This window comes from Strongylocentrotus purpuratus, unplaced genomic scaffold (genome assembly GCF_000002235.5).
Source record: "Strongylocentrotus purpuratus isolate Spur 01 unplaced genomic scaffold, Spur_5.0 spur5_scaffold_3, whole genome shotgun sequence".
Taxonomy (NCBI): Eukaryota; Metazoa; Echinodermata; class Echinoidea; order Camarodonta; family Strongylocentrotidae; genus Strongylocentrotus; species Strongylocentrotus purpuratus.
The window spans coordinates 35994870-36018446 of NW_022145609.1; the positions used below are offsets into that span (position 1 = coordinate 35994870).

The 23577-nt window shown below is 36.2% G+C and overlaps 1 protein-coding gene across 1 annotated transcript; it reads right to left on the reverse strand.

The window, feature by feature from the left end:
* Positions 1-192: 192 nt before the first annotated feature.
* LOC577935 (receptor-type tyrosine-protein phosphatase epsilon) lies at positions 193-22407 on the reverse strand. Its single transcript, XM_030996856.1, has 24 exons — positions 22120-22407; positions 21453-21761; positions 20321-20623; positions 19213-19454; positions 18243-18309; positions 17360-17465; positions 16691-16831; positions 16219-16256; positions 15402-15586; positions 13925-14012; positions 13327-13403; positions 12896-12932; positions 12016-12113; positions 11244-11357; positions 10068-10219; positions 8778-8913; positions 8400-8543; positions 7398-7497; positions 6790-6863; positions 6009-6140; positions 4883-5014; positions 3802-3965; positions 2681-2816; positions 193-2308 (listed from the first exon to the last, which is right to left on the reverse strand). The coding sequence occupies exons 1-24, from the start codon at positions 22295-22297 to the stop codon at positions 2225-2227; spliced, it is 3237 nt and encodes a 1078-aa protein (XP_030852716.1). The 5' UTR covers positions 22298-22407; the 3' UTR covers positions 193-2224.
* Positions 22408-23577: the final 1170 nt, after the last annotated feature.

Consider the following 23577-nt stretch of genomic DNA (forward strand, 5'->3'; position numbering starts at 1 on the left):
GCTATAAATAAATGCAGTTCTTCATGAGTAAATATCCTTCAACTAATTCACCAACAACAGTCTTGTAGCCTTTGAAAATGTATCATATTTTGATTTGTTCTATCATACCGTGACCTTAGCCATACAACATTCATGTAGATCATTATGATTAAAAGCATTATCGAATAACTACTATTTCCCGTTCATTTTTTGGTAGATAGTGTCCTACCGAAGAAATACCAAAACACATGCACCTACTATTAGTATTTCACAACCTGTCGGAGCATAATGGTATGTTTATAATGTGTACATACAAAGCCAACGTAGCAGACTGATTAACAATACAGCTGTAAGTTTTACATGGAGTCATTTGTGTATATACATAAAAATACAAGTTATCCATAAAAAACATATATTAATGTATACATATACATATATAATACCTGTTTGTTCTCTGTACGAAGAAGATTAATAAAGCTCAGTGGGTAAATTAGAGAATGTTTGAAGCATTGTTTATTAAAATATTTGTAATAAACTATGAACAATTGTATGAAACAATTTAGATAAGTAATCAGTCTTAAATAAATATTCTTTAGTTTCAATGTCTTTGCAATTGTTACAGTCCTGTCATACACACTCATGGATATACTGAATTCATTTTTTGTATGTGGGTATGGGATCTATAAAATCAATAAACCATTTGTTTGCTCACAATCTACTTGTCTATTTGCTATAATAAATACAGTTCTTCATGAGTGAATATCTATCAACTAATTCATTAACATTTCTAGCCTTTGTAATGTACTCTTATTTCATTTGTTCTATCATTCCGTGACCTTAGCCATACAAGACACGAAGTTCATAGTGTCTGTTCACTTATTTAACAAGCATTATTGAATAATTACTATTTCCCGTTCATGTTTTAATAGTGTCCTACCGAAGAAAAGAATGCCAAAACACATGCACCTATTAAACTGTTTTTTCCCTACTTATCATAGTATAGTATAATGTTGTTGTTTTTAAATTGTACATACGAAGCCAGCGTATAAACTGATTCAAAATTCAGCTTTATGTTCTACAGAGAATCATTTGTGTATTTACAGAAAGAAAAAAAACTATCCATACAAAACATATATAAATTGATTCATATAAATAGATAATACCTATAATTACTTTTTATTTCAAATTCCTCACAGAAAGAATTTTGTTATAAGCCGATAAATATAAAGGTTCTGTTTTAAAAACGTGTTACATGAATATTGAATATTTCTTTAATCAACTGATCAAAACTTGTTACAATTTGTTACACTAATATCTAAGGTCACTTAAAAATGGTCGAATTTGATATCAACATATTCTAATAATCTTTTTTTAGTTTGATATCAGAAAGTTTGCGTATGTAGATATGTTAAATAATCATTCTTGTATAATATAATAGACAGATTATAATCAACACTACCATATCATTTTTTTTGCATCACATAAAACTTTGCACATACCTGTATAAGTATTAATCCGTAATTTTAATAGCAAAGGTACAGAAATATTTTATCCGCCATCCAATTCTATCCGTGGTTAATTAATTTTTGACATAAACAATCATCATTCCTTTATCTCCTGTGACTCTCTCTCTCTTTCTCTCTAGATTGGATAGCATTTGCCATCCAATGGCTTAATTCCATATTTCCTTATACATTACAACAACAACAACAACAACAAATCAACATCTAGCCATAAAACTCTATCTCATTTGGCCATGTTATATATTCAGTACAGTTCAATGCAATTAGAGGAAATTGATTATTTGCACGAAAATAGAGGTATATTCTACTTCAATTTCGATCTCTTGCATTTTTTATATATTCTTAAAATAATAATTACAATTATAGTAATTACAATTTACACCAACGTCTTGATTTTACGAGTGTTTCTTCCACTGTCATATTATGAAAGTTATACCCGATATTGTTTGGATATATATATTTTTAATCTTGTGTTATTACTAACTACAAAGCTTTAGTCAACATGCCCTATGTGATTAATATACATGAATAATGCAACACGTATTAGTAAGCCTTGATGCTTTCGATGTAGTATCCAAGAAGAGCAGCACCTAAACTGTTTAAAGTTCCATGCGACTTTCTAATTTTCAGTCCAATGATTCTAGAATGATACACGATGCATCGAACAGGTCAGATAACTTCTACTTTATCATTACTTCGTATCCAAAGAGGGCATAGTATTTTTATATCTTTTTCGTCACGTTCTCGTAGATCGTAGATGAAATCAAGTGAGATTTGACAGCTTCGTAGATGAATTGATACTGCGCCTATATTGTGAAAAAGACAAATGGTAGGTTATGGTGGACATTAATCAAACGTTTTGGTCGAACAAAATACCTAGCTTCATGACTTTCCTATCTTCATCGTTGCATTTTAAGCTACAAGTAAGTATGGTTATGCCGTCCAAGTTGGACTGAATGGATCATAAGCCTCCTAAAATTGTCTATTTCTTAAAATAAGGCAACCCTATAAAGGTTTATTGTTCTTATTGTTTTAGTAAAAGGCCAATTGACACGCATGACACTAGCCTATGAAAAGTCTCTAACAGGAGTACATCAACTGTTGGTGTCCTTGACTTAATAACATAATACATCCTTACAAAAGTCATTGGGAATAAACTCGAAGGTATTGTTTCGTACCAATGAGGCCACTGCACCAGGACGTGTTGTCCTCAGTTTCTTGCATGCGTGGAAGACATCAATGGTCTGTTTGGCGTTAAGTTGGTCCATGACTGCCAGGAAAGCACAGAACGCTCCAGTCATTCCCTCACCGTCCCTATATTCAATTAAGATTCGACATAGTAGTTGGAGAAATGCAGTTGGTATAAATTTGGAGCAAAGGAAAGATCGTCAAGTTCGAATAAAATCCAAAATTTACGCCCCAAGTTCGAGTGAAGCTTTTTCTGCAATATTACACGAAAAGAATTCCAATGAGAGCTTAGGCCCCAAACTATAGCTAACATGATTCCTAGCTTAAACCCAACTGCAAACTTATCCCAAACGTTCTATCTTTGACGAAATGGGACCCGCATATTACGTGACCAGAGCTTTTTCCCAATCATAAATTACACGATGGCATGAATAAAACAGTGACTCAGACTTGGAAAACTATAAAGATCAGAATCGAGGTAATAAATACTTTTCCCGCCTTTAATTAGAGAAAAAAAATCAGCGCCACTCATGAGGATAACATTTGTTAAATCTTCTGCATTTATATGTTTGTCATATTTCATGAAGAATATTTTCAAATTCTACATTCTACGGTATGATGGCCTCCTGAAAGATATTAATGAAAGAAGGATTAAACGAAAAGGACCGAGGGAAGTTAAATGGTACAAACCAAAAAGTGAAGGAAATAACTCAAAACAGAAAAAAAATCAGAGTGTTTTCTTTGCTTAAAACATGCTTTACATCGGAGCACCAGAGAGAGAGAGAGAAAGAGAAAAAAAAATCTCAGACACACTTGCTTTGCTCTTCGGGAACTTGTGCTGGATTTAAGTAATACGAAAAGGTTTTCAAGATTGAAAGTGGGTCACTAAAAACAACGATAACAATGAATGAACTATTTTTCGGGAGCATTTCCATCGACGTGACATTGCCATCGTCTACGTCTTGAGCATTATACTCGAGCACTATAACCTAATACTTTACTCTATTTGTCTATGATAAAGGCTTCACTATATGATAGGGTAAATTTTCCTGGTCCTGAGTAGTTCAATGTAGCCCAAATGCCACTGTACAAAAAGTAATAATGTGCGTACCTGCAATGGACCAGAAGTGGGGAATCCCCCTCCTTCCACTCCGTGCTACCTAGAGCGGTCAATAGAGCCCTGTAAAGGTCTATCACATCAGTGAGTGTAGGAGGCACATCTAACGGAGGTGGGCATGAGGCAAGCTGCAGATGTTTCACTGTCTTAGGAAAGGCCTTTAAATGTAAAAAAATAGTTCACAAATTATTTATTTATCAACCCTTTTAATAATCATTTCCATGAGGTCATTTGACTACTGATTATGGTTACAATTTTAATACCCTCGCTCAAACTTATCAGTGAGGAGGGTGTTTCACAAAGATCCTAAGTTGAACTGATCTCTAAGTTGGACTTAAAAATTATGGAAAGCCGTTAGCATCTTTGAAATTATTTTGTAAAAGCTTTTTTAAGAGGCATAAAATGTTGATTCAAATCATTCATAATTTTCTATTATCAAGGAGAATTCCTGTTCGTGATGTGGAATTTATATAAAGTCTAAAATACTTGAATTTTTGCTTTAAACATATTTTATTTTAAGGCTACAAATGGCTCTCCATAATATTTAAGTCCAACTTAGAGTTAAGTTTGACTTAGGATCTTTGTGAAACACCCCCCTGGTTACTAATTTTATGAACTCGAAATTAAGCTTACTACATAATATACAAGTACCTTGCACTGTTTGATTACATGAATACAGTGATATTCCATAATGATTAACTTACATGTATTAAAATAGGAGGGGTAGATAATGTTCACCCCCTTTTCTGTAGGCGCCCGACTCTCCTGATAACTCAGTCACGTCAGCAAGACGACTACACATCCATACATAGCGAACAATTACACTACCTTCCAAACTATCCCCCATTGCCAATGGTCGTTTTTTTTTAGAGCAAGTTTTGAGTAGGTTCGGTGGTAGGACTGGGGTAGTAGAAGTGCCCCTTTTTAATACCCCCCCCCCGACACAGACACAAATCTTTGCAGATAGTACTACTACTCCTGCCTGTTTCTCTGTTATACCTCTCCCCATTAAGATAAGAAGAAGAAGAATATAAAGAGAAAATATAATATGCATTATGTAGCAAACATTATATACCTTCTTTGAGTCTGTCTTCGTCACTTCCAATGTTCTGTGCATAATTGGTCTCTTATATTCTTCCTTCTTGACGTCTATCTTAAACGGACCGTATCGTTGGCTGCCCTCTGTTGGCCAATACTGCGAGTATTTCTGATACAGAATTTTCGGTAAAAAAAGAAGGGACTTGTAAAGAGGAAAGAGAACATAAATTTATGAAAAAATGAAAGAAAAAAAAACTGCTATTAAGATCACAAATGTGCATCATTAATTGAAATATATTCGCCGATTACAATATTTCTATAGGCAATGCAACAGGGTATTACATTTGCATTTAATTTGATTTCTTGAAAGTCTTTGCGATCGTGTCAGAGTGATGTACCAATGAACAAAATTCCATAGCAATTTTAATATCACTACATACATATAACATTGTTTTTCGTCCCTAAATAATATAGACCACGTTTTGCAATTCCACAAGGGAAAGTGCCACATTCACTTATTTAAAATGTGATAAAGATGTCCTCATTGCAGAGTTGACAGGACTTTCTTTAAAATATTCCATTGAGCATTTCGGGAAAAGCACTCAATTGGGTCAGTAACTTCTGATTCGGAGTATTCCAAAAAGGGTTAACATATTGTGTCCATCCTTGTTGCATGACCAGATGCGTTTTAAGACGGTAATCCTTAAAAGGAAAAATCAGGCTTTTAAATATTCAAATTTGCAAAACTTGGAGAGATTCAAAAGCATTATTTTTTCGACAAAATTCATACCTTTGTATATTGTTTTCATACATATTGCATTTTATTAGAACAATGTAGCATTAAAAACCGTCACTACTAGTGGGCCAGAGGGGATTAGACCACACAGCGAGGTCACTGACAGGTGGCTATCTCATTAACTCAGCTCTCAACTAACATAAGAAAAAGAGGATCATGGGGACCAACAGGCACCGATTGGGGAAGTTTTCTATATAGAGGGAGCAAGTAGCTACAAGTAGGACAGTGGGGCTTTAAAAAAAGAACATAATTGTTCCCAATTTGAAGAACAATGTGTGATCAATATATACTTTAAAATAATCACTGACCTTTAACTTAAAGGGTTAACTTGAATATTCGAAATTCAGAGAATTAATTAGGAACCCACCTTGTCTTTTGTGTTACCATGGAGCATTACGATCGTTTCCACTTTGTAGTCTACAACAAGACGCCAGAAATCCACCACTGTATTGGGTAAGGGTGTTTGTGTCCCGACGAACTGATTCCTTGTAACGTATCCCTTTAAATGAATCAGGAAGATTATGATAACCATTCATATTTTATATCGTCAAATATGCATAATGATCATAACTTGAAAGGCGCTTTTTTGTATCCATTACATAATTCACATGGTGGTGAGTGCAGTATGAAAAGACATTTAATATTTCCCTTTAACTACGCTTCGCTATAAAACAGGAACTTGTACATCGTATGTCATCAGCTAGTTCACAGCTGTATTCCATTTCATAGACGGAACTACCTCAGGAAGCGATTATAGGTCCATTTGCACCTCAGTCCAGACATCCCGATGTGAATGAAAAATCGCGATTTCGATCGACATGTAAAGGGGTATCATGACGAACTATTACAATAACTGTTACTGAATTGCAGTTGATAACATACTTTCTTTTATATGTGGGAAATCATCTGACAAATCTTGGGGAGTATAACCACTATCTTTGTATTACAGGTATATACATGTATGAAAGAGGTTTCGAAGCCGCAGTAATAATTGTGAAGTGCAAGGGGTGTCAATTCTTACAGACATGAGCGCTATACAAGCACCCACTATTATCATTATTATTAAATTTCAAACGGTCTATTGGAAAGACTTAAAAAGACGAAGGTGTTATGATTTTACAAATGAATATGATCTCTTTTTTACTCACTGGCAAGAATGATGCATTGATGTAATCGTTCCCTCCTTCCACTTCAGTCATCAGGAAAGGACGTGTTCTGCTCACTAAACGAAGACAAACATTAAGGAACAATATGTACTATTTACATGATATATCCAGAACGATGGTGAGTCGCATTATTAAATAAAGATAAAGCAAAGAACTCGACCCACAACCATACACAAAATGATTACAATCAAATAAATGTTCAATCAATAACATTGCCTTTACCACGAAAAATGGCATTTCTGAATTCCCACTTCAATTGAAATGTTTTTAACTTAAGCAACACTTTACGTGAGTAGAATGATGGATATAATTGCCAAATTCGATAACATTGTACACATATTTTTAACCATTAGAGGAGCTTGCTTGCGGAAAGGGATGAGCAGTGTATGCCCCTTTAGCGGGGGGGGGGGGGGGTGGGGGTGGTGGTAGGTACAGCAGTAGAATTGGAATGTGTAGATCACAATTGAAATTACACACTATCAATATTAAACTAAAATATAAAAAGACCTGACCACAATACTATGGTCCGATGTTAGTAGGTCCAACAGCCAGGATCCATCTTGTGATATATATAGTACTGGTTCACTTACCTGGTGCCTTGTCAGGAAAGCGATTCTTGCTAGCATTGTCCTCACTCCTGGCAGCTGCAGTCTCCTCGTCTTGTGGAAGGATTGTTAACGCTTCCAATAACTAAAGAAGAAAGGGAGAAAAGGATTACAACTTCAAGACAGAGGCCAAGAATAGAAGCTCCTTCTCAAGTGATAATCGAGCTATATTTTTAATAACTTATATCGAGAGATATAAAAACTGTATCCCTTAAACTGTCGTGAATGATCACTTATACAAATCCGAACAGAAAGCTGTTTTTCCATTTTTGTTGTGGAAACACTGAAGTATATATTTTGCACTTGACCTGGCTTTTGATGAGAGGTTGATCCTTCTCGATGCTAATTTTTTTTAAGACGACTGTTTTACTATGTACACGGTTTTACCCTCGTTTGTTCATCTCAACCCGGGTGTATTTAATGGTTAACAAGGAATGTTTGGGGCGATTCTAAACACGGTGTCCGAAACGTCATTCGTCTTTTCCCGCATATTTTATACAAACAATTAAGAATCCCTTGAAATTGCCATTGCCGAATTGTGCTAATATCTCGAATTAATACCATTAGCCATAGCCATGAAGATACTTTATATTGATTTAATATATAGATGGAATCTATGGATGAATGTAATATATAGTACGAGACACACCCTGGTAAATAGAATTCAAGGTACATATTTACATGTATGTATATGTAGTCAATATGTGCGTGAAGCTGCAGGTTATGACAGTGCTCAACTGTAGTAGCTAGTGTACACACACATACAACTAACTACATAAATATATACATATATAACGCAAAAATGATAAAGAGAAGATTCATGCTTCAAATCAAACATTAATTAAGGTCACAAATTTTCGACGTACATTACGTCTTTATCAACTATAGGATTTAAATCATGAATCTTCTCTTCATTATGTAAAGCGTTATCTTATGCCACACGTGAACTTGATATCGGGTATATATGAATATGAATTCCGGTGTTACCTCAAACTGCCGCTGTATACCAGTCACCCCGTTGGACTTGGATAGAAGTGACTGACATGTTTCTCCGAATGCATTCCGGGGGATACTCGTGTCTCCACATGTCAATTCCTGGAGAAGTGCCTCATAGATGAACCTGTATTGTTTCTTAAAATTAAGTGGTAGAAAGGATGCTTTTTCATGATAATCATGACAATACAGGTGGTTAAATGCTTTGGGTATATCAACTTTCATGGGCCCATATTTACAAACCGTTGGTATCATTACGTCACGCATTGTGAACATATGTGTGTTATGTTGAATGTTACATAATGTAAAACATGTAGTCTTTGTTGTTGTTTTATATAACTTTGCTTCTTAAGTACGTGCTGTTTTCTTTACCTTTGTTTGGACCATATTAGGACGTTTTTGTCTCATTTGAACGATGAAGGCGTGGATATGCACTGCTTGTTCAGTCTCGATCTGATCCAACATGGCGTCCAGTGTAAGAAAGGTTCCCGTCCTTCCTACGCCAGCACTGAATGATAGACAATGTTTAGAATAAAAAATACTGGTTAATCATCTTGACTGGATTCGTTTGCGGTCCGGAAGTGATTGTATAAACTCACGTTGATGCGTTGAATCATTTTGAGATTCTAATCACAATTTAATGTACTCAAATTGTAAACCTGTCACTCATCAATTACTATCTATGGATGTAATATATACCTAGTATACTACTGTAACGAGTGTCTATGTTGAATAACCATCGAACAAATTGTCTTCTTGTCAATAATATGTTCTATATAGTTCTCTCCAAGATAATATATATTATTGACCTGGTCATAACGTCACTAAAACGTATTATCCTTCATTTTTTTCGGGAAAATGATCAAAGTCTGGAAATGGAATATGAATTTGGCATGAAAGTTAAATTAGAGAAAACGAAACCTCAAATCACTGATTGATATTATCTTATTTAAGAGAGAGTAATCACCGGGATTAGCCTTCAGTTTAATGACCAACAAGCATTATGTAATGCTTTGTCTTTTCCCCGTATGGTAAAGTCCTTATCTGACATTTACTCCACCCGAAGATTCTTCGAGAGAAGAGTGGGTATTTGTTGAGTGGACTACAAGTTTGCTGCGTGCAGACTTGTTCACCCATCAATGGTATTTCCATCAAATCTTGTTTTTTTTTAGCGAATTATGACCTTCTGCACATGAAAACTACCATCCAACACACTTTAACTACACATCCTCGTCTTGCTTCCAATAACTGTTGGGAATCAGTTGTTAAAGCATCGCATTATGTATTTTAAGCGGGAATTAGTACGTTTGGATGTATTAGTATACGAATAATAAACAGCAGTGAATGCATTAGTAAGAAATACCCACCCAAGGTACCTTTGGAACAGTCCAACACACCCGAGGCGGTAGCTGAGGGTGTTTGGACTGTTTTGAAGGTACCGAGTGTTGGTAATTTTATTAATGGCCTAGCAAAATGCTGTGTATTATTTGTTTTATAAGATTATGTTTTATTTGTTATATGACATAATTTTGCTAATGACCGGTCATTATCCAAATTACGCGTTAGGCAAAATAAAAGCCTGGTCACGTGTACGCTTTCAACCAATCATTTCCTTAGGATCCACGGCATCATCATATAATAAATTCTATTAACGTCTGGTACCTGCAGTGCACTACGGTTGGTCCTTTGGGTGACTTGAGCGGTTCTCTAGTAATCTTGATGAAGTTCATAAGATGCGAAGGATACTCTGGAACACCCATGTCAGGCCACGTGGTGTAGTGATACTGTACAACGTCACGGCCAGTGTTATTGCACTATAAAGTAATTGAGAAAATGTCAAAACTTTAGCATTCTGTCACAGTAATTTTTAAATAAATGAATATAATTTGAATGATAATTTCAAGTACTATCTCTCTCTTTTTTTGTCTTTCTCTCTACCTCTTCCTTGTTTTATTTTTGACTTGTTGAGATAAGGACATGCCCCCACCCCAGCGCCACTTTACGCCAAAGTTAGTCAATGTTATAAAATGGGTTCAAGAATCTAGCCAATGAGAAGCTTCGAAATGGATCACGTGTGCGTGCATTTATTTTTACCATAAACCACGGGGAGTGCATTTTGTTGACAACAACCGTCAATTTCACGACTTAATAATCATATTGTAGTCCCATCTCATACAACAAATAAAACGTGTTTTTAGCCTGTGCATTATTAATATGCACTGCACTTTAAGTCACAATGATACGGACAATGAACTCGAAAAGTCTCGTTCTTTATCCAACTGTGATTTAACCTGCGTGCAGTGCATATGTGAATATGCACTCGCAAACACGTGTATTATTTTTTTTCAAATATTGCATCATATATACATGAAAATATTTCGATTTGTGTTGTTGTAAACGTTTACTATCCAATGATAAGGCACTCGAGGTCAAATAATTTCAACGAAGGATGCATGAATCTTATATTCCAGTCTTTTTTTTTCTTCTTCTGGCAAGTACGTTAGTTTTCTGACATTATTTCACGGCGTCATAAATAATTCGCCAATTTGAAATTACCAAAGTTTTATATTTTACAATAATTAGGTGTACTGATTTTAACATTTAAAAATCAATTAACCCTCCTGTTGTTTCTTCCAATAAAAAAACAACTGTTATTAGTCTATTTTCTTGTTTTGTTTTGCTTTTCACGAGAGAAGCTAATAAAATAGCACCTATGTTTGGTAGATCGGTTCGAACTTTCGGGGCATCGTTGGCGTTTGCAGAAATAAATATCAAAATTCTGAATGGTTTATATATATCTACAAATAAACATGTTTCACGAGGTATTATACAACTTACCACCAGATTGAGATACCTGACAGTATAATGGTCGCTTTTCTTTTCATTCGTCATCGACACCCAAATACCTCCATATGCAACACTCTCAGTAGGCCAGTATTGCTCGCATTTTTTCTAAAATGGACGGATGAAAACGACATCATATCAGTCTGCAAAACTCTATCGTAAATGAACATACTTGTAAAATATGTTAAATAAACACACTGTCTTTAAATTCATAAATTTTCTTTTAGTTTAAAATTAAAATGAATCTATTTGATTAGAATATGTTGTTAGAACTTGGAACACCGACATCCATGATGATTAATGTATGTAGATTGAAAAATATGATGATGAAAGTTTTAAAAAAATATATTACAACGAATATACTAGAGCGGGACCAAAAGTCAACATATAACATAATGTGTTAACATTGAATTGACAGATATGCCCATTTGTTTTGGCGTTCAAATATTGCAATCTTTTTAACAATGTGGTAAAAAGAGTGGAGGTTACTTTGCAACCGTTGCGTAATTCCTAAGCAGATCTTACCGGACCGTGTTCAGATTGTAGTTTAGATGGATCCAAGATCTATGGTGAATGCGATCGCAAAGCCTTTCGATAAATCAACATTGGTCGATGTCAATAGCCATGATAATTATCTACTAAAATTTGCAGTCACATTTTTCGACCTTTTTCGCAATACTATTTATTTGCGATATACAATAAGGTATTGACATTGCCCTTGAATTTATTTCTCGAAAGTCTTTGCGATTGTGTTGATTAAACTGACCTTATTTGACTCCCTCAGATTTGTTAGCATAACAATCTTCCTGCAATCATACTGCCACATCATACGCCAGAAGTCGTCTACAGATGCTTTATTGGGACCTAACAAGAAATAACAACACCATTATTAACTGTTACTAAAATAAAGCGTTTTGCCAGTTACAACGTAGTCGACCAAAGCGCTTACAGTATAATTACCGGTCACTGAATTCTGTAATGATCCTCCACTTCACCGTACATACTGTCCTCTCCCTAGAATTTTAATAGTCATTTGGGGATTTTTCTCGAAGTAAATCCCATTTTTTCGCAAATTTTTCCGGGCGTTTGCTATTCAAGTTAACACCTGGAATTTTTGAAAAACGGACCCATGTTTGGGGATTTCCATTAGAGCGGTACACCCCATATATCTTAACATATGAGTAAACCCCCCCCCCCCCCCTCAACCCGGAGCGTGCCAGCAAGTCACCCTTTTGACAGATGTGCACGTGCTTATCCAATCACATTGACGTTCGCGTTCTACCGGGTATCAATTCAACACCTGGGTGTATAGTGGAGCAATGTATATAAAATGCCATGATCAAGAAAAAAGTGCCGTGCCGGGGAATCGAACCTGTGACTTTTTCATTCCAAGTCAAGTGAAGAGACCACTCGTCTACGACACTTCTACAATAAATTTGTAACGATAATGAGGAATGGACACGAAAGATATTGGAAATAATTTTTAAAATGTAAATTCATTTCTCACAAAGTCAGCAATCTATTTAAATCCATTCACCTCCTTAGTCAAACAAACACGAATTCCTTGTTAATGCACTTGAAAAAACCTTTTCTTACCACAAACAATCCAACGCCTATTCTCTGTAATATAAAAGGAAGGAACATACCCTGTGCTGCAATGTATTTCTTGGGAGTCCTGTATCCCTGTGGAAACAAGGAAGAAACAAATATGACGCCTACCGAAAGGGCAGTTTTTCCAAAGTACAACTTATCTAAATTTAGACATTAGTAATCACGATGTAATCGAGATGTGACGGATGATTTTCGCTTCAGCTGACAAACGGCAGCTGTTTAAGAAAAAAACTTCATTCTTATTTTTTATAAACCTTTCTAGGACGTAGAAGAACCTTGAATTGAAATAATATGTGTTTTTTTTTTTAATAAAGGGCTTTTTCTATATAATTTCAGACTATCTATGTGATTTGACTATCTATGTAATTTGAGTACAAAAATCAAGAAATCCATGACATTTCTCATCACTTCTTCAAAAATAATGTTACTAATATCTGTAAGCAAAGTATTGAAAACCAGCGCTCACATCGATGAAAGAAGCGTTGATGTAGTCCGAGTGGGGATCGCCATGTACCACAGTGAGATTGACACGAGAATTATCGTCTGGAAAAAAATAAAAATAAAATAAAAATATGGTAGCCCTACTTTTTGTCTACTCTGACTCGTTATCTACTGGAATGGGAATATACATTTGAAGCAGTCATCTTAACAATCACTTTTTCTGCCTTGAATACAGAGGAAATTAATTGACGCTCAAAATGATGGAATCATATCTCTAAAGCTATACTGAACGGATGAATGTTCTGCCCTAGAAGGTCGTGAGACAATGGTAATTCCCAATTCGCATATTGGACCCGATGCGAGAACCAACAGCGCAGCTAGCTAGGGAAGCAGCGAGTTATTGGACTATAATGATATAGCTGACACGAGATGGGGCTTACTACAGTATAGAGGGGATTTTGCGCTAGTGCTTTTAGTACAGTATTGATTCAAAGGGTTATTTAATCACTACTTTCGAGTGAATTCTTTGTGTTTGCCAAGAGAATATATTATCGATGCTAACGCCATTCCGCCGTCAATCCATATTTTATCTTGAATTATTCGTTGAAAATTGCATAACTCACATGGTAAGATATTGATAAATCTGTTCTTTTCCTTGTTCTCTGCTTTTAGAGCGATATATTGTGGATGCAGCTTCTGTGATGGCAAACTCTGTGTATAGAATGATGCAGAAAAAGAAACGTGACGATAATTGATAATGACTAATTTCGATTAATGTATCCTTGCCTGTTTTAACATCTTTTTAAATTATACTTGACTCTCACTAAATTCTTGTACCAGGGTACCTTTCTCCTCTTTTTGCCCCCCCCCTCCCCCTTCTCTCCTACCCTTACTGTCTCATCATGTTGTATTCTGGGTTTGTGTGGAGCAAGGTGCAATTCCCCAATTATTCTGTCTGATAAAATTTACTTGATATTCTCCGCCCTCTCTGTTTTCCACATCCTATTTTATCAGTTCGGTTTTTGGCAAGACAGCTTTCCAAATGGTGCTAAATTGAATAAATCAGCAATTAATGGTATGCTGGCTATCTTTTACAAAGGTCTCACAGAATAATCGAATGAGGATATATTGACGATAATGTATTAATGTATCCAGCAATATACCTGTATACCAGGCTAATTACTTGTAAGATATTCAGACACGAAACATTCGTTCACGAGGGTGAAGAAGATACTAACAAAATTCAACCGGTCATAATTTTAGCTAAGTAATCAACGCGAGCTCTTATTTCAAGTTTCCGTCCCATCAAGGAAATGAATTACAATACTCTGTGAGGCTACAGAGATCACATCATGGTTAATATGTCCATTTAAGTGATTTTACCTCTTAAGGACAGGGTGTTTTACCTACTTCACTCCCACTGCCGTAATTTATTTTAGTTGCGCCCTTTTCGGCGAAGGAGTACATAAAGCAATATCCGATTCCTAAACCCAATCGTCCAAGCGTCATTGTGACACATGGCTTTCAACACATCGGCATATTGGGATCAGTAGATAGCAGTAAAAGTAAATCTGAAGCAGTGTCAGTAGAATACCCTTTACATACATTTCATTTATTTCATTGTATGAGATAGATTTGTGTCTAACGTGTGAAGTGAAAAAATATCTTAATAAAGCTAACCTTGAAATCATCATCCAAACTGTTCGAACCATCGGCGTTTCTTCTTGCCATGTATCCTAGAAGTTATTTCATTTATTTCATTGTATGTGATAGGTTTGTGTCTAACGTGTGAAGTGAACAAATATCTCAGTAAAGCTAACCTTGAAATCATCATCCAAACTGTTCGAACCCTCGGCGTTTCTTCTTGCCATGTATCCTAGAAGTTATTTCATTTATTTCATTGTATGTGATAGGTTTGTGTCTGACGTGTGAAGTGAACAAATATCTCAGTAAAGCTAACCTTGAAATCATCATCCAAACTGTTCGAACCCTCGGCGTTTCTTCTTGCCATGTATCCTAGAAGTTATTTCATTTATTTCATTGTATGTGATAGGTTTGTGTCTGACGTGTGAAGTGAACAAATATCTCAGTAAAGCTAACCTTGAAATCATCATCCAAACTGTTCGAACCCTCGGCGTTTCTTCTTGCCATGTATCCTAGAAGTTGTCCAACAGGAATCGCTCCATGTTTTGTGTCCTGAGCTGTCATATTCTCATAGATCTCAGATGACATATTGCTTTCCATTTCATGGTTGTACTCATGGTTATTTGTTTCGCTTACCCTACCTTTATCAAATAAGGAAATAAACAGAAGGTACTAATCATATACTGGTCACTGCACTATCCGTTTCAATCTAACGAATAACAGTGCCGCGAAAAGACGCGTCCGAAACGCAAAATGCATAATTCTTGAAAACCATACTTTTATTACGCAGAGGAAAAAATTGGTGTGATTGAAATATTGATATACAATTTTTCTGTAATTGGCAGTGCTGCTGCGTTTGGATTAAAAAGAGTGTATCCAATGGTGGTCAATGATGACATAATCGTTAAAAGAACTTGAATTAATGTTTGCTTCATTTTAGCGAGAAGACAATGGGGTGAAATGTAACTGTGTAATGTGAGTCTAAGAAAGAAATCCCCACCAGTATGAAACAAATATTAAATTCATGGGATATAATTTAAACAATAACAACTTTTCCAATGTGATTAATTGCTCGGATAATCAAAAAGAAGAAAAAAGGGATTATAAAACTGTTTAGAAATGATGACGATGATGGCATCTACAACCTTGAATTTTCAATCTATGAACAACTCCAACTAAATATAAAGATGAATTACGACGTAACATTTACTTTAAAGTTATAATATAAGTTATTAAGGAAATACTTTGGTCTAAATGGTAGTTGCTCACTTACAAGTAATCTCCATTTCCAATCCACCTCCATTCAGCTCTCTGAAATGAAAGATAACCAGTGCAAGGCCATTAGTTTTATCTTGGCATTGCAATGTTCAACATCATCATAATGAAATCATGAAATGAATCCCCACTCCAAAGAATTAGTGTAGGTATTTGAAAAATTAGTCGTATTCCTGCCCATAACTTAAAATATTCCTTACGAAAGTGTCCAAGAGATTTACAAGTGAAGATATTATTGGCATGATGTAATGCCTTTTGTCGATCTACCCCAAGTCTTTTCAGTAGCTAGGTTCGCCAAAGACCATGCCATGTGCAACATTATTGGATTTCGTCAGGAAGACCACCTGAATCCGTTTTCATTAATATCAGTTCCTGTCCAAGTGCATTAAAAAAAGCATCACACTAAACACACTTATCTATGGAAAAAAGAAAGGGATATTAAACATCCATTCGTAATACGACGGTCTTACTGTTCAGTGTGATCTCGATTGCGACTACTGGACATGGGAACTGATTTGTTGAGAGCCGTACCAGTTCTTCGTAGTGCATTTAGAATACCTTGCACCGAAAAGGATAACCGTTCAGGATTGAAGAGTGGTCTATTCGTTTTCCTATACACATAAATAAATGAACTTTGGTTAAAATTGTACAAGTATTTCGAAAGTCATATCGCAATAGCAGAAACCCTAATTATAGATTTCCACCTTTCACTGGTATCGCTAACATGTAATGTTTAACACACACTATTAAACATTAAATATTGAACATTATAATTTCAGATATCAATATAATAATTCTACACATGATACTTTTTATTGCTTATATTTTACGTTTCATATGCGTTTACAAAAAAAATTATGTGAATGACAGAAACCTATTCTTTATCTTTTCCTACTAGAAAACTTGATTAATGTTGAAAATACTCTCCTTATCTTTTTGTTTTTATTATACAAAACAGGTTTACTATTTTTAATTTGATAGGTTTCCTTGAAAAAAAAAATCATCCAATTTACAGTTTCCTTCTACTTTATGAATAAAATTGTACATTTTGATGATTTTTTTTATAGAGGGAAAATGTTGTCGTGAAAAAGAAGTCTTGATGAACGAAATTTGTATAAACTGAAGTTGTAAGAAAGTACCTAGAGTATAGGAGAGAAGCGATGACGAGTAAGAGCACAAAGATTAGGAGAAACATGCAGACGAGGACTGGTAACATCACTGCTTTTCTCGATGACGATTCTCGCACTGTAGTGAAGGTTTGGAGAAAGAAACAAATTCCTAAAAAAATCCTTAAAATGCCCTAAATTAGATAATAAATTCTTACGTTAAAACAATGTTTCTCTTTCTTTCCAGTTTTGGTTGATTTTTGTTTTGTTTTTGGAGGGGTTGCCCCTGAAATGAACAAAACGATGTAATATTTTATTATAACTGAAAGCCCTTCTCTACGCTAAACTTTTGGAGTAGATTTTTAAATCAGAGAGTCAATTAGTGTGGTCAAACAAAATGATAAATATTGTGTTTAACAATTCCCTCCATTTCCGTTAATGCTTGAAGAGCTGTCTAGGGATAAGATCAACAATATGCACCATCTTGCTTTTTCTCTAATTTTTTTTATTGAAACAAAATTCATCCAAAATTACATGAATATACTCATAAACCTCATTAATTATAGTAACACACGAGACTTTTGCAGTCACTGCCATTTCATTGTACCGGAGTGTTGGCTCAGTCAGTAGAGCGTCCGCCTCACAACCGGAGGTCGTGGGTTCGAACCCCGGCCGCGTCATAGCAAAAGACGTTAAAAGATGGGAGTTGTTGCTACCTTGTTTGGCGTCCAACAATAAAGGATAGAGCAACGTCGATCTGGCGCTACTCAGTGGCTGCCGGGCTCACGATCAATTGGGCAAAAAGAATTTCCGTTTCGGTTTAATAAAATTTGGAGTGGACTATTAGGCTATTATCATTATCATTATCATTATCATTATCATTATTATTACACGCCGAATTAGTGAAGTAACCTACCTTCCTCTGGCGTTTGAAATTGCAGAACGTGGCTTTTCTCCTCACCATATTTGTATACTGCAGTAACCTGTTGCTCAAATAGGTTTGCACAGGAAACAAAATTAAAAACAGGTAGATGATAATACAGTTACTAACGAGGTTGAAGTGTTGCGAGAGATAGGCCTATATCAATTACTTTTCTATTCATCTATCTCTACGGTATATGATTTAATATTTTTAACTAAGTTAACAAATACGTCGCATCTCCACATTGTTTAAAGTCCAATTTTTCAGCTCAATATCTTTTACTGCCACAAACATATTGGCCTGAATGACTTTCACAGAAGGTTAAGTATATCGAAGGATCTGTTTTTTGGTAAAGATTTTTATTTTAAAAGAAGACATTTGAGGAGGGGGAGGGGGGGGGGGGGAAGATTCCCTGATTTTCTTGTGGTGACAGTCTGGAAAATAAAATAGGAAACAGGTTGCTCTACAATTGCCCTGATATTGGACAAATATACAATATATAGCCTCCCTCCCGGGAAGTATGTCTGGGGTTTCAACAAACTGAGTCAACCGTTCTTCCCATATCTTTATCGGAGGTTGGAAAACATCATAATATTCAATAACTGTTATGTACTACGTAAGTACCATGTCTCAAATGCTTCTAGACTCTAGAGAGTTTCTTTTATAAGGCAATCGCATGTGACCAGAGCTCAATTTTATCTTTAAAGGAGGATTAAGATGTGAAAACTAGAAAGATAAAATTACAAATAAATTGAAATAGGACACGTATTACTAGAGCGTGGATGCTTTGATGGTTGGGTTGAAGTGTGGAGAACATGAGGGCAAAAGGGTGTATTTGTTAAAATAAAATGATAAAATTATTTGAAATGAAATAAAATAACAACAAAAATATAATAGCATAACAAATGAAATAAAAACAAAAATGAGACTAAAATGAAACAAATTAAAATGAAAACATCATCACCTGTATGGAATGATTGGTAGCAGGTTTGAGACCTGTTATGGCTGCTTCCATCAAACAGGTTGAAGCACAAACTTCTTCGTCATATGAAACGAAAATGCTTGTATTCTCTTGAAGTCCAGACTGCCAGCACGCAATTGTGTAGCCGATGGTGTTAAAGACAGAAGAATCTGGAGCAAGCCATTCAATTACAGCTGCAGTTTCATTCCATGATGTCACCACTACTTTTTTGGGAGGACGGTAGACTGGGAAGAGACATTTAAAACAATGCTAATTACTAATAAACATTTTAAACAAAATCATCTTTAGGGTAATTTCAATTACTTTTAAATATTGTTCAGAGAAATTATGCTAAGAACATGATGATCATGGCAACAAAGTAATGTTTAAAATAGTACCACTATTATTACTCTTCCTTCTTCTACTAGCCCTAACCATTCCTACATTTACGTACAAGAATTAGCAAGAAACACTGAGAGAGGAGTAACGACAAAATCAACCTCCAATTGAAGACAGTTTCTGTTCACTGGCTTCCCTTCCTCACATTTCATTTAACCATTCAAATGACTGCCTTCCCGTCTCACTTGGCGCCAATTTGGATATGAAAGAAGTTAGAGGCCAGGCTTTTGACAATGACCCTGCTCACTGTACGATCCCGCTGCGATTTTTCAAAGAAATCGCAACTGCAATGGAACTTCAAATAATATTCTTAATTAAGATTTTGAAACATATTAACATGTTGTAGCGTTTAGGATCCTACAGCTGGAATAAAGGTTAAACTCGCTAAATATCAAAGAAAAACCGGTAACTGGTTTTAAGTTCCGACACTTAGCCGATGTGGTTTCTCAACACTCAAGGAGGGTTGCATCATCTAAGAAAATAGCTTTAATGCCTTATACAACTTTCCATAACTCTACTCTTTTATTGAAAATTCATCTCAGTGCCCCGTCTTATAAAGAGTTGATGATAATCGGAACGTATTTGTGATCGATTGGAGGACTTACGATTGACTTGGATCAATCGCATCTCTTTATAAAGCGGGGCCCATGTTATGAAGATCACAGTCAGATTGATGTCAGAACTTGTAGTTTGCGATGGCTTGATTACTTACTAGGTAGGCTCGTGTGTGCCTCCACCGCTGGTCCGTAGTTTCCAGAGAGGTTGTCGTTGTTAGCTCGTACTCTAAAATAGTACATCGTAACTGGGATGAGATTAGTGAAAGTTATATCACCTCCGTTCTCGCTTGCATTTACACTTCCAAGTATCGAAACATTGCTCACGCTAGCGTTCAAAATGTACTCGTAGTGAGAGATTGGTCCATTCCTGTCTCCACATCGTGGCTTGTTCCAGGTGAATGTAAGACTACCATATGACTGATCTGAGCACTTGACTTTCTTTGGTGGTTTTGATGGAGCTAACAAAACAAAACAAAATAATAAAGCAGATAAAAGAAATTGATGAGAATTCCATTATCTCATTGAGGATCGAAGAATATCTCATGAAATCTCATACAACGATATGGAAAAAAGAGTATGAAATAAAACGGTCCTATCTGTGAAATTTAAACGTTAGCAGTGTCCTAATGTTCAAATTATGCAAGTAAACCCGTTTATTTGCTAGATTTCACTGTCAGACACTATTGAGTGACTGACTGGCTTTTTTTTCTTTGGTAATAACATACATAAAATTAGCTGTAAAGGGTACATGATCATTTGTCTACATCAATAACCCACTTCTTGTAATGGCCAAAATTAAACTGATTGAATCTGTGCGCAGCATAAAACGTACGGCCATTCGGTACAATGGTCTGAAAATCAGACTATTTCTTACTGGCTCTATAGCTCTTAAGTCGATTTGACAACTAATAGTCGTTATTTTCCCATTTAAAAACATTTTCAAGCCCCCCTTTTTTAAGGGTAGTTCTAAATTAGTATTATTTCAAATGCTTTTGGAATTTAACCCTTTCATTTGTTGGCCTGCAAATGAGACATAGTACCTTTAACAAAAGAAAAAAGGACCATGGGGATCAACGGGTACCGCTTAGGCATTGTTACCTATATAGAGGGTGCAAGTAGCTATAAGTAGCGCAGTCCTGCTTTAAAGCAAAAGATATTCAATGTTGTGATTTACAAAATAATGTAATTTTTGTAAAAACAAGAGGGAACATAATATTGTAACAATGCAGATATTCTCTCGTTATTTAATGTTCCATACGTCACAGGATTACATTATATGAATTTTACCTTCGTGACCTGTAGTAAAGTTCACGCATGTCGGTTCTCCGTCGCCTGCTGCGTTCGTTCCCAAAACACAAACTTGGTATTGTGAGTAGGAGATTAATCCTTGGATGGTTTTGCGCATCAAATGGGAATCAACATCAACAATTCTGTTTTCTTTAGTTGCATCACTTGGTATCTCACACATGTCTTTGTAGAGGAGTTTGTGGGTGACGTCGTACCCTTCGGGTTCACAGGGAAGATCGGTGGGTGCTTCCCAGGTAACAGTGTCAGAACCCTGGCTTAATATGCGGACGTTCCTTGGCATACCTGGAGCTGTGAGATCCAATAAATCCATAACAATTTAGAATATGAATGTAGAGAATGACGAACTTACTGACAAAGAGAGACGGGGCAAAATATGAAGAGTGATAGAGAGGGGAGAAAAAAAAAGGCAGCTGAATGCCGAGGCCAGAAGAAAGGAACCTTATCACACCCTCTCCTAATAGACCTTGATTCAAATTTCACTCACCAAATAATATGTTCCACCTGTAAATAAGTTTCTAAAATTGATCACTTATTCGGACTGTTTGTTATGTGAAGTAGCCATTTTTCATGATCTACTTTCGTTATGTAAAAAAAAAATCGGTAAATATTGTCATTTTGGATATAAGGGTTTGATGAAAAATCATACCTCGAGTAGGTGCCTGTGCATTGACTGTATCCCAGCCTCGTTGTAGGTAATCTCTCGTGACCACTTGTACTTGAAACCTGTACATGGTGCAGGCTTGTAATGTATCCATCATGTATGTCTTCTGCATGACTGCTGTACACTCTCCATGATTCACAATCTCTTCAGTGTTGTCTCGCATGAGCCGGTAGTTGAAGCATCGGTAAGAACCATGAAGATCTGCACAGTGAGGCCGCCTCCATGAAAATGAGAACCCGTCATCATTCTGGGTATGTGATAGGTCTCGGACGCCACTAGGATCTATCCGGATAGATTATAATGATAATCATAATGATAATAATATTAGTGATAATAGTAATGATAATAATAGTAATAATAGCTATTAGATACCTCTCTTTAGTTTGTTGCATAAATCTAGTCATCTGATTGGTCAAAATTGGAGTCATGAGTTTAGCCATGCCCGCATACCGGCCAATAGTTTATTAAAACATGCCCAGTGCTCCGCGTAACGGGCCGCATAAATACATTTTGCTGAGATCCCCATTGGTTTATACGTGTAAACAGTTTCTTTGTGCGAGTGCACACATAACATCAATGACTTGCCGAAAGTCAGACTCTTCACTGATGACAAAGTTGTGTACTATACCATCCAGACACCTAAGGATGCAGAATTGCTACAGCAGGATCAAGCAAGTGGATGATGGCACTAAATCCAAGGAAATGCACGGTCATAACTGTCCCCAGAGGAAGAGGACCAAGTATGTCCATCAGTATTCCCTCAATTGAGAAATCTGGGAGTCTGTGTCAGTTGCCAAATACCTTGGCATTTCTCTCACTGCTGACCTCAACTGGACTCAGCATGTATCTGCCACCTGCAAGAAGGCAAACAACACCCTAACCTTTCTTAGAAGGAACCTGGCATGCGTGTCAACTCCACTCAGCTCTAGTGCATACCAGGCTCTCATTCGCCCTCTTCCTAAGTATGGGAGTGCTGTCTGGGATATACACACCATCAGATGTCTAATCCAGTTGGAGATGGTCCAGAAACGAGCAGTGAGATATGTTCTCAACCGCTATCATCATACATCTAGCGTCTCTGACATGCTGAGTCAACTTGGATGGACCTCCCTTCGGAAGAGAAGAGAGCATCAACGTTTTCACCTTACTGAACAAGATGCACTTCTCACTGGTTGACTTTGACATCCACCACCAGACACTACATCCGACCGGCAACAGTCGTAACAACTACATGATCGTCTCGTCCTAATCACTCCTTCTTTCCTCGCACTGTTCGACAGTGGAACGCCCTCTCTCTTGAAGTTGTCCTGGCTTCGTCAGTGGAAGCCTTCCAGTGAAAACTAAAGACGGACGGGAAGTAAATTCCGGCGACATTTTTGCTGGCACTATGTATACACACCTTTCACCTGCAGACCTTGGCATCTCCATGAAGCCACACACATT